The sequence below is a fragment of the Canis lupus genome, chromosome 9 (genome assembly GCF_011100685.1).
Source record: "Canis lupus familiaris isolate Mischka breed German Shepherd chromosome 9, alternate assembly UU_Cfam_GSD_1.0, whole genome shotgun sequence".
Lineage (NCBI taxonomy): Eukaryota > Metazoa > Chordata > Mammalia > Carnivora > Canidae > Canis > Canis lupus.
In genome coordinates, this window is record NC_049230.1 from 7,656,976 (window position 1) to 7,668,987 (window position 12,012).

Genomic DNA, 12,012 nt, shown 5'->3' on the forward strand with positions numbered 1-12,012 from the left:
ATCACGAGCAAAACCAGTGCCCACATCGAGTTGGGCACTGACCCTTACCCAGGGGTGACCCTGGTGACCCCACACAGATTGTCAAACCGGGACCGACCGTGGCCCCCCACTCAGGCATCAGAGCCGCACTGTCCCGTAGAAATGTAATGGGAGACGAGGGAGGAATTTAGAACTTGCCAATGGCTTCATTTTTTTAAAAAGGGAAAAAGCAACGGGAAATTAATTTTATTAATATATTTTATTTGCCCCAACATACCCCAAACATTACCATTTTAACATCACAATCGACAGAAAATACTAATAAGGTATGTTACGCTGGGCTTCTTTTTCGTACCGAGTCTTTGAAATCTCTGTGTGTTTTGTACTTGGAGCACATCTTCCCGTTGCTCAATTTTCATCTGAAATACGTGATCTGCATTTAGACCTCATCAAATTTACAGCTGGAAAGGTGATGTTGGATACCCACGTTGTTCTACACATACTTAAAATTGTTCTAATAACTGATTTGGGGATCCGTTTTTAATTAAATGTAAATTAGATAAAATTAAATCCCATTAAATCAAAGGGGCGCCAGTCACATTTCAAGAGCTCGGAGCCACCTGTGGCTCGCACCCCCCCCCCCCACCCCGTGTTGGATGCCTGCCTGCCCAGGAGAGGGGAGCAGCTACCTCCTGCCCCCCCCACACACACACACATACACACACCCTTGACCTGTGGTCCTGGCCAGTTGCAAGTCACATGTCCTTAAACCTCTGTTTCCTGGTGCCTCCGGCCAAGTGTAGTTGGGAGGATTGGAAGAGGTGACCCGGGGAGAATGCATCGCAGCGGTGCCCGTCCTGGTGCCTGTTCTCAGAATCATCCTGGGGCAGCAGGACCCAACCTTGCCCCTGCTGGAGAGCCCCTGTGCCTCCTAAGCCCTGGTCCAGTCCTCGGTCCTCGGAGGCAGGAACTCACGTGGAAGACACGCCTCCTCTCCTTGCCCTGATTCGCGTGTGATTTTCCTGGCTTGACTTTTGGGCCCCATTCACCCCCACGGTCCAGAGCATAAGTCCAATGAGGCAGAAGTCCTGCAATGCATCCCTGAGCATGGCCAGCGGTCCTCCTCACCCCAGCTGGTCACCTGAAGGCCTGGTGAGCAAGGAGCTGATAGCACAGGGTCCGTCCCGTCCCCCGCTCCAGTGTAGAGCACCTATCAGTAAGGTGTGTCCTGCTTGGGGCCAAGTCCGCAGCACCCGGGGCCATCTCGACCTTCCCAGTCCACCTTGAGCTGTCGTCCTCTGCCTTCACATCACACCAAGAGCTTTCATTTCCAGAATAGGAGACTGGTGAGGTCAAGGGGAGACCAGGGAACTGGGGGTGGGGGTAGGAGGGAGGGAGAAGGGACACTGTCTGGTTCCCTTTAGGGGAGGACTGGGTGAGGCACAGTGTGGGTCGGAGGTCCTGGAGGCCAGAGAAGGGGATCCACAGAGCTAAATATGCTGAGCAGTCAGAGAACCAGAGTGGAGATAGGGGATGTGCACCCACGAGGTCACGGGTGACGGGGAGGAGAATGGGTGCATGGGGACTGCAGGGAGGGGAGCGGGGGTGCGGGTGGCAGCCAGAAGGGAGATCTGTTTCCTTCTGTGCCCGAGCAAAGGCTGAGCCAGGGAGATGATTTGGGGTGTGGTTAATGGCATGGGCTTGCAGCCCCGGAGACCTGGTCCCATTCCTGGTTTGGTCCCTCATTAGCGACTGTCACTGGAAACTAAACTACTTCACGTCTCTGGCTTTCTCAGCTTTCTCATGTGTAAATTGGGGATGACAACATCGACCTGCCCCTGGTGGCCCATTGTGACCTTCCCCTCCTGGTTGTGTCCGGGTCCATCACGTGGTTTGGGCGGGTTGAGGGTGGAAGACCAGGAAGTCGTCCCCAAGCACAGGCAGGTAAACCCCAAGGGGACAGACTATCATTTAATTAGGACCTACTGTGTGCCCCGAGACCAGCCACGTCTGCTGAGACCCTTCTTCCCAGCATCCCCCGCATCAGCGCTAAACCCCCAGGATGGCTGGCATAGAGCAAGGGGTAGAAGCAGGTCCCCCCACCCCAGGCCTTCCTTCACTGGGACAGGGATCCCCAGCCGCAGCTGGTCCCTCCCCTCAGGCCCCAGGGCCGCTGCCAGGACCTCTAGGGTCCCCGGGGGGTGTCAGTCCCTCCTCAGCCCTGTTTGTCCACAGGTTGCCCTGAGACCCTGGGGCGGCCCTCCTATCTTTAAACTCCAAGGGCTCCGTTTACCTGGCTCCTCAGTGGGGGGCGCCGCTCGGGCTCTAACTGTCTCTTCTCCTCCTCTTGCCCCATTAATCTGGGCCGTGGTACCTGCACGCCCGGGCGTGTAATAAACAACTTAGAGCACACTTTTATGGATTCAGCTATATCAGCAGCTTTCAATCCGATCGCTCTTTATGGCACCTACATGAGGCTTTTATATTGTTGCAATTATTTTACTTTATATGCTTCCTTTCTTCCCCCTTCATTTTACTTTATTTTTTACATTTTATTCCCTTTTCTAGCAAAGCCTGGAGTCCGGGCGGGAAAACCTGCCCAGGGCTGACCAGCGTGGCCCAGAGCAGCAGCAGGACCGTGACATGCTGTCCCCATTAAGGATGTCCTGCCCCTGTCCACCACCCCCCACCCCACCCCAACCAGGGCTGTGCAGGTCATTATATCTGCCACCTCCAGAGCCTCCTGGGAAGGAGCCAACTGGATGGATTTTTTGCAAGAGAAAAAGCCCTCTGTGGTTGTACTTTCAGGAGCCATGGGGCAGGTGCACAGAGAATATTGGAGTTTCTGCCAATATTGGGCCTGCGCCGACCCACAAAGATGAGAGTCTGGCCACTTCTTAAGGAAACTCAAAAAATACAAGAGGCAAAGCTACTGCCTCTCTAAGAAGAGTTCGGGGTCCTGTGTTGTATTTATAAAGCTCGTTCGTGATAACGTTCTCTCAGGATCGCCAATCCTGAAGCTGTGCTGCGGAAAGCTCTGGGTCCGTTCACCTCGCAAACCTACGTGAGCCCCTACTGTGTGCCCCACACCTGTCCTGTGCTGGAGAGGAGGCCTGAGCCAGGCTGTCTTAGCTCGGGCTGCGGTAACAGGTCCCCCCCCCCCCCCGGGGCTTGAGCACAGGCAGCGACCTCTCAGCTGGGGAAGTCCAAGGTCAAGGGATCAGCACCACTGAGTTGTGCTGAGGCCTCTCCTCCTGACTTGCACACGGCCGCCTCCTCGCTGCGTCCTCGAGTGACAGAGACAGAGCTCTGGTGTCTCTTTCTCTTCTGATCAGGGCACTAGCCCTGTTGGGTTAAGGCCCCACCCTTATGACCTCATTTAAGCTGATGGCCGACGAAAGACCCCCATCTCCAAATACAGCCACATGGGGGTTAGGGCTTCAACAGACGGATTTGGAGGGAACATAATGCAGCCCAAAGGAAGGATCTGTGAGGTTCCTGACCCGGGGAATGTATTAGCTTCCTTGGGCTGCTGTCACAAAGGTCTACACCTTGGGGGGCTCGTGACAATGGAAATGTACTCTGACAGTTTTACAGGCCAGATATCTGAAATCAAGGTGTCGGCAGGCTTGTGCACGCTTGGAAAGGTCTGGGGGAGGATCCTTCTTGCCTCTCAGCTTCTGGTGGTGGCCGGCAATCCTTTGCATTCCTTGCCTTGGAGATAGAGGACTCCAGTCTCTGCCTCCATGCTCAGCTGGCCTCCCCCCCATAAGTTCATGTGTCTGTGTCTGTGTCGTATTTCACTCTTGTAAGGACACATTGTATGGGATGTCGCCCCCGCCCCCGGATACAGAAGGACTTCATTTTAACTTGATCACACCTGCAGAGACTCTATTTCCAAATAAGGTCACATCCACATCTACCATGGATGTGAATTGGGGGGATTACTATTTGACCCAGTACAGGGAGTCTGCATTCAGGTGGAAGAGGTGGCAAGGAGGGAAGGATTTTGAAGGCAAAGACAGGACAAGGGGCTGAGGGGGAGGGGATGTTGTATGACAGGAAGCGGGGAGGGCTCTGGAGGTCTCCAGTGGGCACTTCCTGGACACCAGGGATATGCATGAACAGAGGAGGAGAGGTGAGAGGGACCCGAGGGTCACACCTGCAGGTTCGGCTCTAGCACTGCTTGGGTGGCTGCCCCAAGGTCACCTGCCCCACTCCATGAGGGCAAAAGTCTCCTGTGGCATCAGCCTCTAATAGGGGCCGGGCAGAGGATTGGGACAGGATTCCCAACCTCTGTCTCCAGCTAACCCCTGACCTCTCCCCAGATGTCGGGGGGCCTGCCGACCCCATCGCCCCAACCATCATCATTCCTCCCAAGAACACCAGCGTGGTGGCCGGGACCTCGGAGGTGACCATGGAGTGTGTGGCCAATGCCAGGTGGGTAGTGCTTCCCCCGCCACCCCGTTCCCCTTCACCCTTAACTCCAGCCGGTGCTCCTGACCTGTGGGCTCCAAGAGGACCAGCCTGAGTTCAGGAAGGTCTGGAGGTGTCACAGGAGGACCCAGGAAAGGAGGTGGAGCATTTACCCTGGAGGAGGGGTGACGAGTGTACCTACTGGCTAATGCCAGAGGGCTGTTGGATACGATCCGGGCTGGTTCATTCTTGTGGCCCGAGAGGAGAGACCAGGTCCCGGTGGAAGTTACAAGGCAGCAGATCTCAGCCCAGGATAGCGATGCCTCACTTGTAGCCCTGAGAGTGACCTGGAAGGGGCCGGTGTCACCCTTGCATGCAGGCACCTGTGACAGGGACGCCAGGCAGAGAGATGATTCACGTGGGGGACTTGGTAGGAGGGCAGACCTGGGGTCGGGCACAATTGCAGCCCCTTCTCTCATGCAGGAAACAAATAATTAAATACACAGGTAAATGAAACACTCACGGCACTGCAGGCCACATCACGTGTGGATGCTGAGCTGTGCTTCCCATGCAATTTCTGTTCCTCCGACGACTACCCCGAAGCCCAGAGAGGGCAAGCAGGTCACCCAGCTGGCCAACAGCAGGGTGGCAATAGAACAGGCCACCCTCGAGATCCAGGCCCATTGCCATGCTCTGGGCCTCAGTCTCCTCGGCTGTAAAATGGGAATGATTGGAGCACCCACTTCCCCAGTAAGGCAGGTAGGGCGAGTACAGAACCCACTTCAGAGTACACAAGAAAGGTGCTAGGATGTGATGGGTGTGGGGGTCAGACCAAGGGCTCTGAGGCTGTTGAAGGTTCCTGGAAAGGTGTCCTGTCTCAGCGTTTCCCTGTGAAAGACCGAACCGTGAGGCAGGCTAAGGGCACAGAGACGACCCGCAGCCGAGAACCTGCCTCACATCACAGGAGCCAGTGTTGCCCACACTTCCTTGACCACGGGACCCTTTCCATGGGACCCCCTGTAAGTTAGCACAGACCCCCCCCCCCCCCCCGGGATCCGCCAGGCGCTAACCGGGAGAGCAGGCCAAGGCCAATCTGGGGGCGGATCTTGAGTGCCAGGGTTGGGGATGGGGTGCCCAACTCACCGTCTGGCGAAGTCGGGGGTAGGTATGTCCTTCTGCCTGCCTCGCCCTCTCCAAACCCTGGGTATTTCTCTCCTGCTCCTCCTCGTCCTGTCGCCCGGTCTCTGTCCCTGTCCTGCCCGCTGGCTCCAGTTCGGATGTGGGGCCGCCCCAGGGCACAGAAGAGTGAGACACCCAGCTCTGGGGCCTCCGGTTCCGACGGGAGCCCCATGCACCCAGTCAGTGCCGGGCTGTGCTCCAGGTGCTCCCCTGAGCTAGAGCATCCACCGTCCCCACAACCCCCCGGGAGGCACACATGTCCCGTTTCGTAGACAAGGAAACTGAGAAGTGGTGGGGGCTGGGGCCCTGGGCCTGCACTCCCCCCCCCCCCCCCCCCCAGCCCTGGCCCTCGGGCATCTCGGGGTCCCTGGGGCTGAGATCCTGCCTCCCTCACGCCCTCCAGGCCCCTGATCAAGCTGTACATCATTTGGAAGAAAGACGGGGTGCCGCTGTCGGCCGGCATCAGCGACTACAACCGCCGGCTGACCATCCCCAGCCCCACGGGCAGCGACGCTGGCTACTACGAGTGCGAGGCTGTCCTGCGCAGCAGCAGCGTCCCCTCGGTCGTCCGTGGAGCCTACTTGTCTGTGCTGGGTGAGATGGGGCAGGGCTGCCGGGGTCCCCCCCCCCGACCCTCCAGGGCTGAGGGCAATATGGCCAGAGCCTTCTGAAGGGTGACCTGAGCAGTGGCTGTCTCAAAAGGAGCATGGCTCTGAGCCCCTCCCCTGGTCCTTCCTCCTGCAGAACCGCCTCAGTTTGTCAAGGAGCCTGAGAGACACATCACGGCGGAGATGGAGAAAGTGGTGGACATTCCCTGTCGGGCCAAAGGTAACCAGCAGCGTGGTCAGAGGGGAACAAGGACCCCGCCACCGCCCTCCCCAGACCTTCAGCCCCTGCCTGTCCCTGTCACAAACTCTTCTAAATTCCACTCCCTCTTCCGGGCAGCATCACCGAGCAGGGATCCTGTCTGGCTGTGGGAAGACACCCCAGGAAACAAACAGGCCAAATTACCATAATCTCAGGACTTGAAATCGACCCACGTCACCATAACTTGGGGGTGACAAATGAATCCAAATTACCGTAATTTCAGGATAGGTGACAGACTGAAATGGCCCATAATTGGAGAGTCGTAGACGATGCCAAATTACCGTAATGTCAGAACTGCTGGAACTTGGGTGCCTCTCTCCGGAGATGGGTCTCATGAGCTCCACCTGGTTTCTGGGACATTTTGCTCCATTTTCTCCCCTACTCTCTCTACTTAACCCCCCTTGTCAGAGATCCTGGGGAATTTCTTCTTTCCCCACCCCCAACCTCCCTCTTTCTGGCCCAGCAGAGCTCTAGCCCGAAACCAGAGTGAAGCCTGGGGTTGATCAGATGGGAGGAAGAGAACGTGCGCTATGGCCCGAGGTCTGATTGTGAGCAAAGAGCCAGGACGTAGCTCGGGCAGGAGGAGAGTCACAGTGGAAGGGGCGAGTCAGGACCCCCCTCCGGAGAACACACAAGGGGGAGGCAAAGATCCAGTCGTTCACCCAATGGACGTTTTTGGAGGGTTTACCAACGTGCCGATGCTGCTCTCGGGCTAGGGAGATGCGGGCTGAACCAAACGGCCAAATCCTTGCTGTTCCAAAACGTATTTTTTTAAGAGGAAGGCAGACCCACCAATAAACAAATAAAAATACCTCATTTCATTTCATGGAAAATGCCAGGGGTTGTGAGAGTCCCCATTATTTTATGTGCCACCAAGAAAGAAAAAAGTCTGTCGGTGAAATTATGACACGCTTTCGGTAGTAAGACACGTCCTGATCGCAGAGATGTTACCACGTGAAAGAGCGTGCCCCGTGGAACGGGTGAAATCCAGCGTCCTAGGATGTCAGGGAGGAGAAGTGCTGGGAAAGAGAAAGAAGCCGGCGGGCTTGGGGGGCTAGGAGCGATGGGGTGCTCTTTTGAATGGAGTGTGGGAGCTCCTCTGGGGAAGTCACATTTGAGCAGAGACCCGGGGACAGGGGGGTAGGTTGGGGGTACCTGTGGGAAGACCATGCAAGGCCAGGGGTGCAGGGCTTGGGCAAGGCTGAGAGATAGGGACCCCCCGTTCACCTCTCTCTCCAGACGAGGTAGGAAGGGGCTTCCAGAGGCCATCCAAGGACTGCTAGCCCCCTCTGCATGCCCCTTGACACGGGACTCTGTGGTCATGTGAGTTTGGGAAACCAGCCCCCAGTTGGAGGTTCCCAGAACACACCACAGGCTCTCCTAAATTCAATGACTGTCCTAAAAAAATTTCAGTTGTCCAATCTAGCATTTCCAAGCTAAACTTGGAACCCCTGCTATCGTAAGAACTTGAGAAATGCCACTCTGAGAACATCTTTCACCTCTTCCGAGACCACCAGTGGCACCTCTGAGAAGGTTCTAGAAACCAAGACACACAGGGAACCCCCGCACACACCCTTCACAGACTCCCAGGCCCAGCCTCTGCCTGATCACCCCTCAGAGGTGGGACGGAGGGAGCCTGGAGGTGGGCTGACTGTGGGCCCGTGTCCCCCCCCAGGTGTGCCACCGCCCTCCATCACCTGGTACAAGGACGCGGCCGTGGTGGAGGTGGAGAGGCTGAACCGCTTCCGGCAGCGTGGCGACGGGGGCCTGCAGATCAGCGGGCTGGTGCCCGATGACACGGGCATGTTCCAGTGCTTCGCCCGCAATGCGGCCGGCGAGGTGCAGACCTCCACCTACCTGGCCGTCACCAGTAAGTTGCGTCTTCCCCGCTCTGGCCCAGAGCCCGTCCCGCCCAGGACGCAGCCTTCCTCCAAGCCAGCAGCCTCCTGAGAAAAGATGCAGGGGCATTTTGCAGGGATGAGATTCCAGAAGACCGTCCGTCCCCTCCGCTGCCGGGGTGGCTCCAGCCAGTTACGCCCACTGCCTTCCCAGCCCGGGTCTGGTGCTCCGGAGCCCCGAGCCCAGGACGGGTTCGCTGGCTCTGGGAGAAGCAGCTGTGAACCCACAGGCCCCGCCCTGGCATCACAGCTGCCCCTGGCTTCCCGGGCAAGGCTGAAGCCGCCCCGTCCCAGCTGAGCAGGCTTGCTGCCTTCTCCAGAGGGAGCCAGAGCTTTAATCTCAGTCCCCACTTTAAACCTTTTGCCCTCTTGGAGTCTCTCCTGGGGGTTTTGACAGCTCTCCTGCCCTCTTAATGGAGTTGCATTAGCGCGAAATGCTACATGAGTGGTCACATCGTAGAGGGCAGAGCTCTGTGCGCGTGCAAAGTGCCACTGGGCTCCCTCGTCTTGGCAGCAAAAGGACAGATGGTCATGGGCCTCCTTGAGCTGCTCCGGGCTCATCACCCAGACCCGCAGAAGTCCCCAGACAGGGCAGCCAAGGAGCAGAGGGTGAGCTGGGTTTGCCCAGAGGGGCAGTCGGGGCAGAAAGGCTGCCTCTTGCTGGGATGAGTGCAGGTGAAGCCGGTGCCCAAGCCGGTCCCTTCCTGAGCTCTGCTCCCACGAGCTCTGACCAGACGGTTCCCTGAGGGCAGGGCTCGGGAAGGCAGGCCGGAAGCAAGAAGGCTGTACCAGCTCAGCCAGGCTGTGGACTCCAGGCCCAAGGCTCGTGCAAAGCAGCTCATGTTCCTCTGTTGGCCTCAACCACCTTTTCTTTTAAGAAATCAGAGCCTCGATGTCATGTTCAGTGAAGGATGGACCCCATTCATCTCGTCTTGGAGGGTGGGCTGCCCCCAGAGATCCTCAGTTTCCCCAAAAATGGAGGTCTAAGAATCAAGCCTGGGTCCTTCCACAGAGCAGGTGGTACAGGGAGCCCCCGAGGGCCTTCTGGGCTTTTCCCCAGTGCCGGGATCCCCCTAGGACACTTGCATCCTTCTCTGCGGTGGGACCCACAGCAGCCAGAGTGGCAGGGGCAGGACGAGGACTTGGCCCTCTGGCTGTGGGAGCTCCTCCAGGGTGTAGCTAAGAGGCTCCACTGTCTCCTTTTGTAGGCATCGCCCCCAACATCACCAGAGGCCCCTTGGACAGCACAGTGATCGACGGCATGTCGGTGGTACTGGCTTGCGAGACTTCGGGGGCGCCCCGGCCGGCCATCACTTGGCAGAAAGGTAGATGGGACTGATCTCTTGGAGGTCTTAGAGGGTGTGGCCATGTGACCATTGAGGGCAGTCCTCAGATCTCCATTCTGGAGCCAGCTGGGTTGGGTTCCCTATGTACGGTGGTGAAGGTCGTGAACTGCACACCCCAGGAGGGCATCTCTCACCCCACAGTATGTCCCACATGCCGCCCTGCTGGGCTCAAGGCCCAGCTCTGCATCTTCGGAGACCTGGGACCTCGGGTGAATTATTTACTCACTCCGAGCCTCAGGGTCCCCATATGTAAACTGAGGACAGTAGTTACACGCACCTCGGGCTGGCACGAGGGCGAAACAGGGGCATGCATGGGAAGAGCATGATGCCCAGCGAATGACGGCTGTGTGATGGTCATATTGTGGTGGCAGTCATGAGTGCACACGGTGGGCCCTCCCTCCCGGGCAGCATGGAAGGCTCCAGACCCCTGCACCAGCAGAGCTCAAGCGGTATCCGCCGCCGCCCCCGCCCCGTGTGCCCCTTCCACCCCCATTTCGGAAACTCGCCTTCCCAACTCTCCCCATGTACACACGCGTGGTCGCTCCCTCTCACCTCCACATCTGCTACACGGAAGCTTCTCGGCAGGACTCACTTGCCCACGCCCCGTAGGCCTCCCCATGACCCGCCTCCCCCACCGCCCCCCGTGGCTTTATTTCTCCACCTTCTAACGGATAACCTGCCTACTCATTCTGCCTATTGCCTGACACCCCAAGTCAGGGGTGTTCAGCTTTGCCCGCTGCCGTCTCTGTAGGGCCCAGGATGGGGTCTGACACATGGTAGTTGCTCCATGAGTATTTGGGAAATGAGTGTAAGCACAGACGGGCACGTGTGTGGACGCAGACACCCTCACCTGCCACGCTCACTAGTTCAATATTCCTGCACACGTGTGTAGAGAGATACACCCACAGACTTGCCCGTGAGGTTGCTCCTCTGTACAGACAGGTGGGATTTTCTTTAAGATAGATATAATCGGGGCGCCGGGGGCTCAGGCGGTTGGGCATCTGCCTTCAGCTCAGGGCATGATCCTGGGGACCTGGGATCGAGTCCCGCATCATCGGGATCCCTGCTCAGCTGGGAGTCTCTCTCTCTCTGTGCTCTCCCTCCCCCTCTCAAATAAATAAACAAAATCTTAAAAGTAAAATAAAATAGATGTAATCACCCAAAGCTGCCCTCTCAGGCTCCTGCACGGGGCCCGTCACCGCCAGGCCCCAGGACCCCCTCCCAGGCCCCGCTCTGCCCCCACTCCTTGCTGCCCCCACCCCTCACTTTCTCCTGCTCTCCTGAAGGTGACTCTCCAGAAGCATCTTGCCGCAGGATGCCCGTCACCACCTTGTCAGAGCCGTCTGCCCCCTCCCCCCGGCCCGGGTGCCAGCTGTCTCCAAGAGCTGTGCCTGGCTGCATCAGGAGACAGTCCCTGGCCTTCTCTGGTGAAGGGCAGACAGCGCGGTGGGTGGAGAGACGCCAGGAGACCCGGGCTCTGTGACCGAGTGCCCTTGTGCCTGTCACCATGTCGGAAGCCTATCTGGGCCTCAGCCCTGACCCCGGCCCTGCCCCCCGCCCCCGCCACCACCAGGGCCCTCCCAGCATTTCTAAAGCTGGGGGAACCCGCCTGAACAGCACCTGCCCAGAGCTGCCAGGGAGCAGGAGACGTGCGGTCTCAGAGGGCCAAGGGCTGCGTGCTGCAGCCCCAGCCCACCCCGAGCCCACCTCGTGTCGCCCCCAGGGGAACGCATCTTGGCCAGCGGCTCTGTGCAGCTGCCTCGCTTCACGCTGCTGGAGTCCGGCAGCCTGCTCATCAGCCCCACGCACATCTCCGACGCTGGGACCTACACCTGCTTGGCCACCAACTCTCGGGGGGTCGACGAAGCCTCGGCTGACCTGGTCGTGTGGGGTGAGTGTGCAGAGTGGGAACACTTTCCAGGTCGGTGCATTGAGTGTGTGCTGAGCCAGCACCTCCTCATCCACAGGGCTGTCTCACCGGGGTGCTTTTTGTAAGAAGGACGGGGGACAAATTAACCTGGAGCGGGGAGGGGGGGGGGGTTGCCCCGGAAGGCCAGGCTTCTGCAGACGGTGCCGCCTGAGTGAGGCCTCTGGCCGTGCTTGGCCAAGTAGAGAGAACAGAGAGGCGCTGGGCAGCCGTCTTCATACACTGCAGGGCAGAAGTCAACAAACTTGTTCTGTGAAGGGCCAGGTAGGAACTATTTTAGGCTTTGTGAGCTAGACAGCCTCTGTCCCAACTCCCCTTTCATCAAGAAAGCAGCCCTAGATAATACTTCAGCCCACAGGGTCCAGCTCTGTTCCATTGCAAGTGTATTTACCCAAGCAGG

At 58.1% G+C, this 12,012-nt stretch overlaps 1 protein-coding gene across 2 annotated transcripts in view; it reads left to right on the forward strand.

Annotated features, from left to right (window-relative positions):
- The window catches only part of SDK2 (sidekick cell adhesion molecule 2), a 252,805-nt gene that overhangs the window by 167,573 nt on the left and 73,220 nt on the right, over positions 1-12,012 (forward strand). For both annotated transcript variants that reach the window (XM_038546715.1, XM_038546714.1), the window contains exons 6-11: positions 4,308-4,419; positions 5,978-6,168; positions 6,319-6,402; positions 8,117-8,311; positions 9,548-9,664; positions 11,409-11,576. In XM_038546715.1, coding sequence (XP_038402643.1) covers positions 4,308-4,419; positions 5,978-6,168; positions 6,319-6,402; positions 8,117-8,311; positions 9,548-9,664; positions 11,409-11,576 — 867 coding nt within the window. The remainder of the gene's footprint in view (positions 1-4,307; positions 4,420-5,977; positions 6,169-6,318; positions 6,403-8,116; positions 8,312-9,547; positions 9,665-11,408; positions 11,577-12,012) is intronic.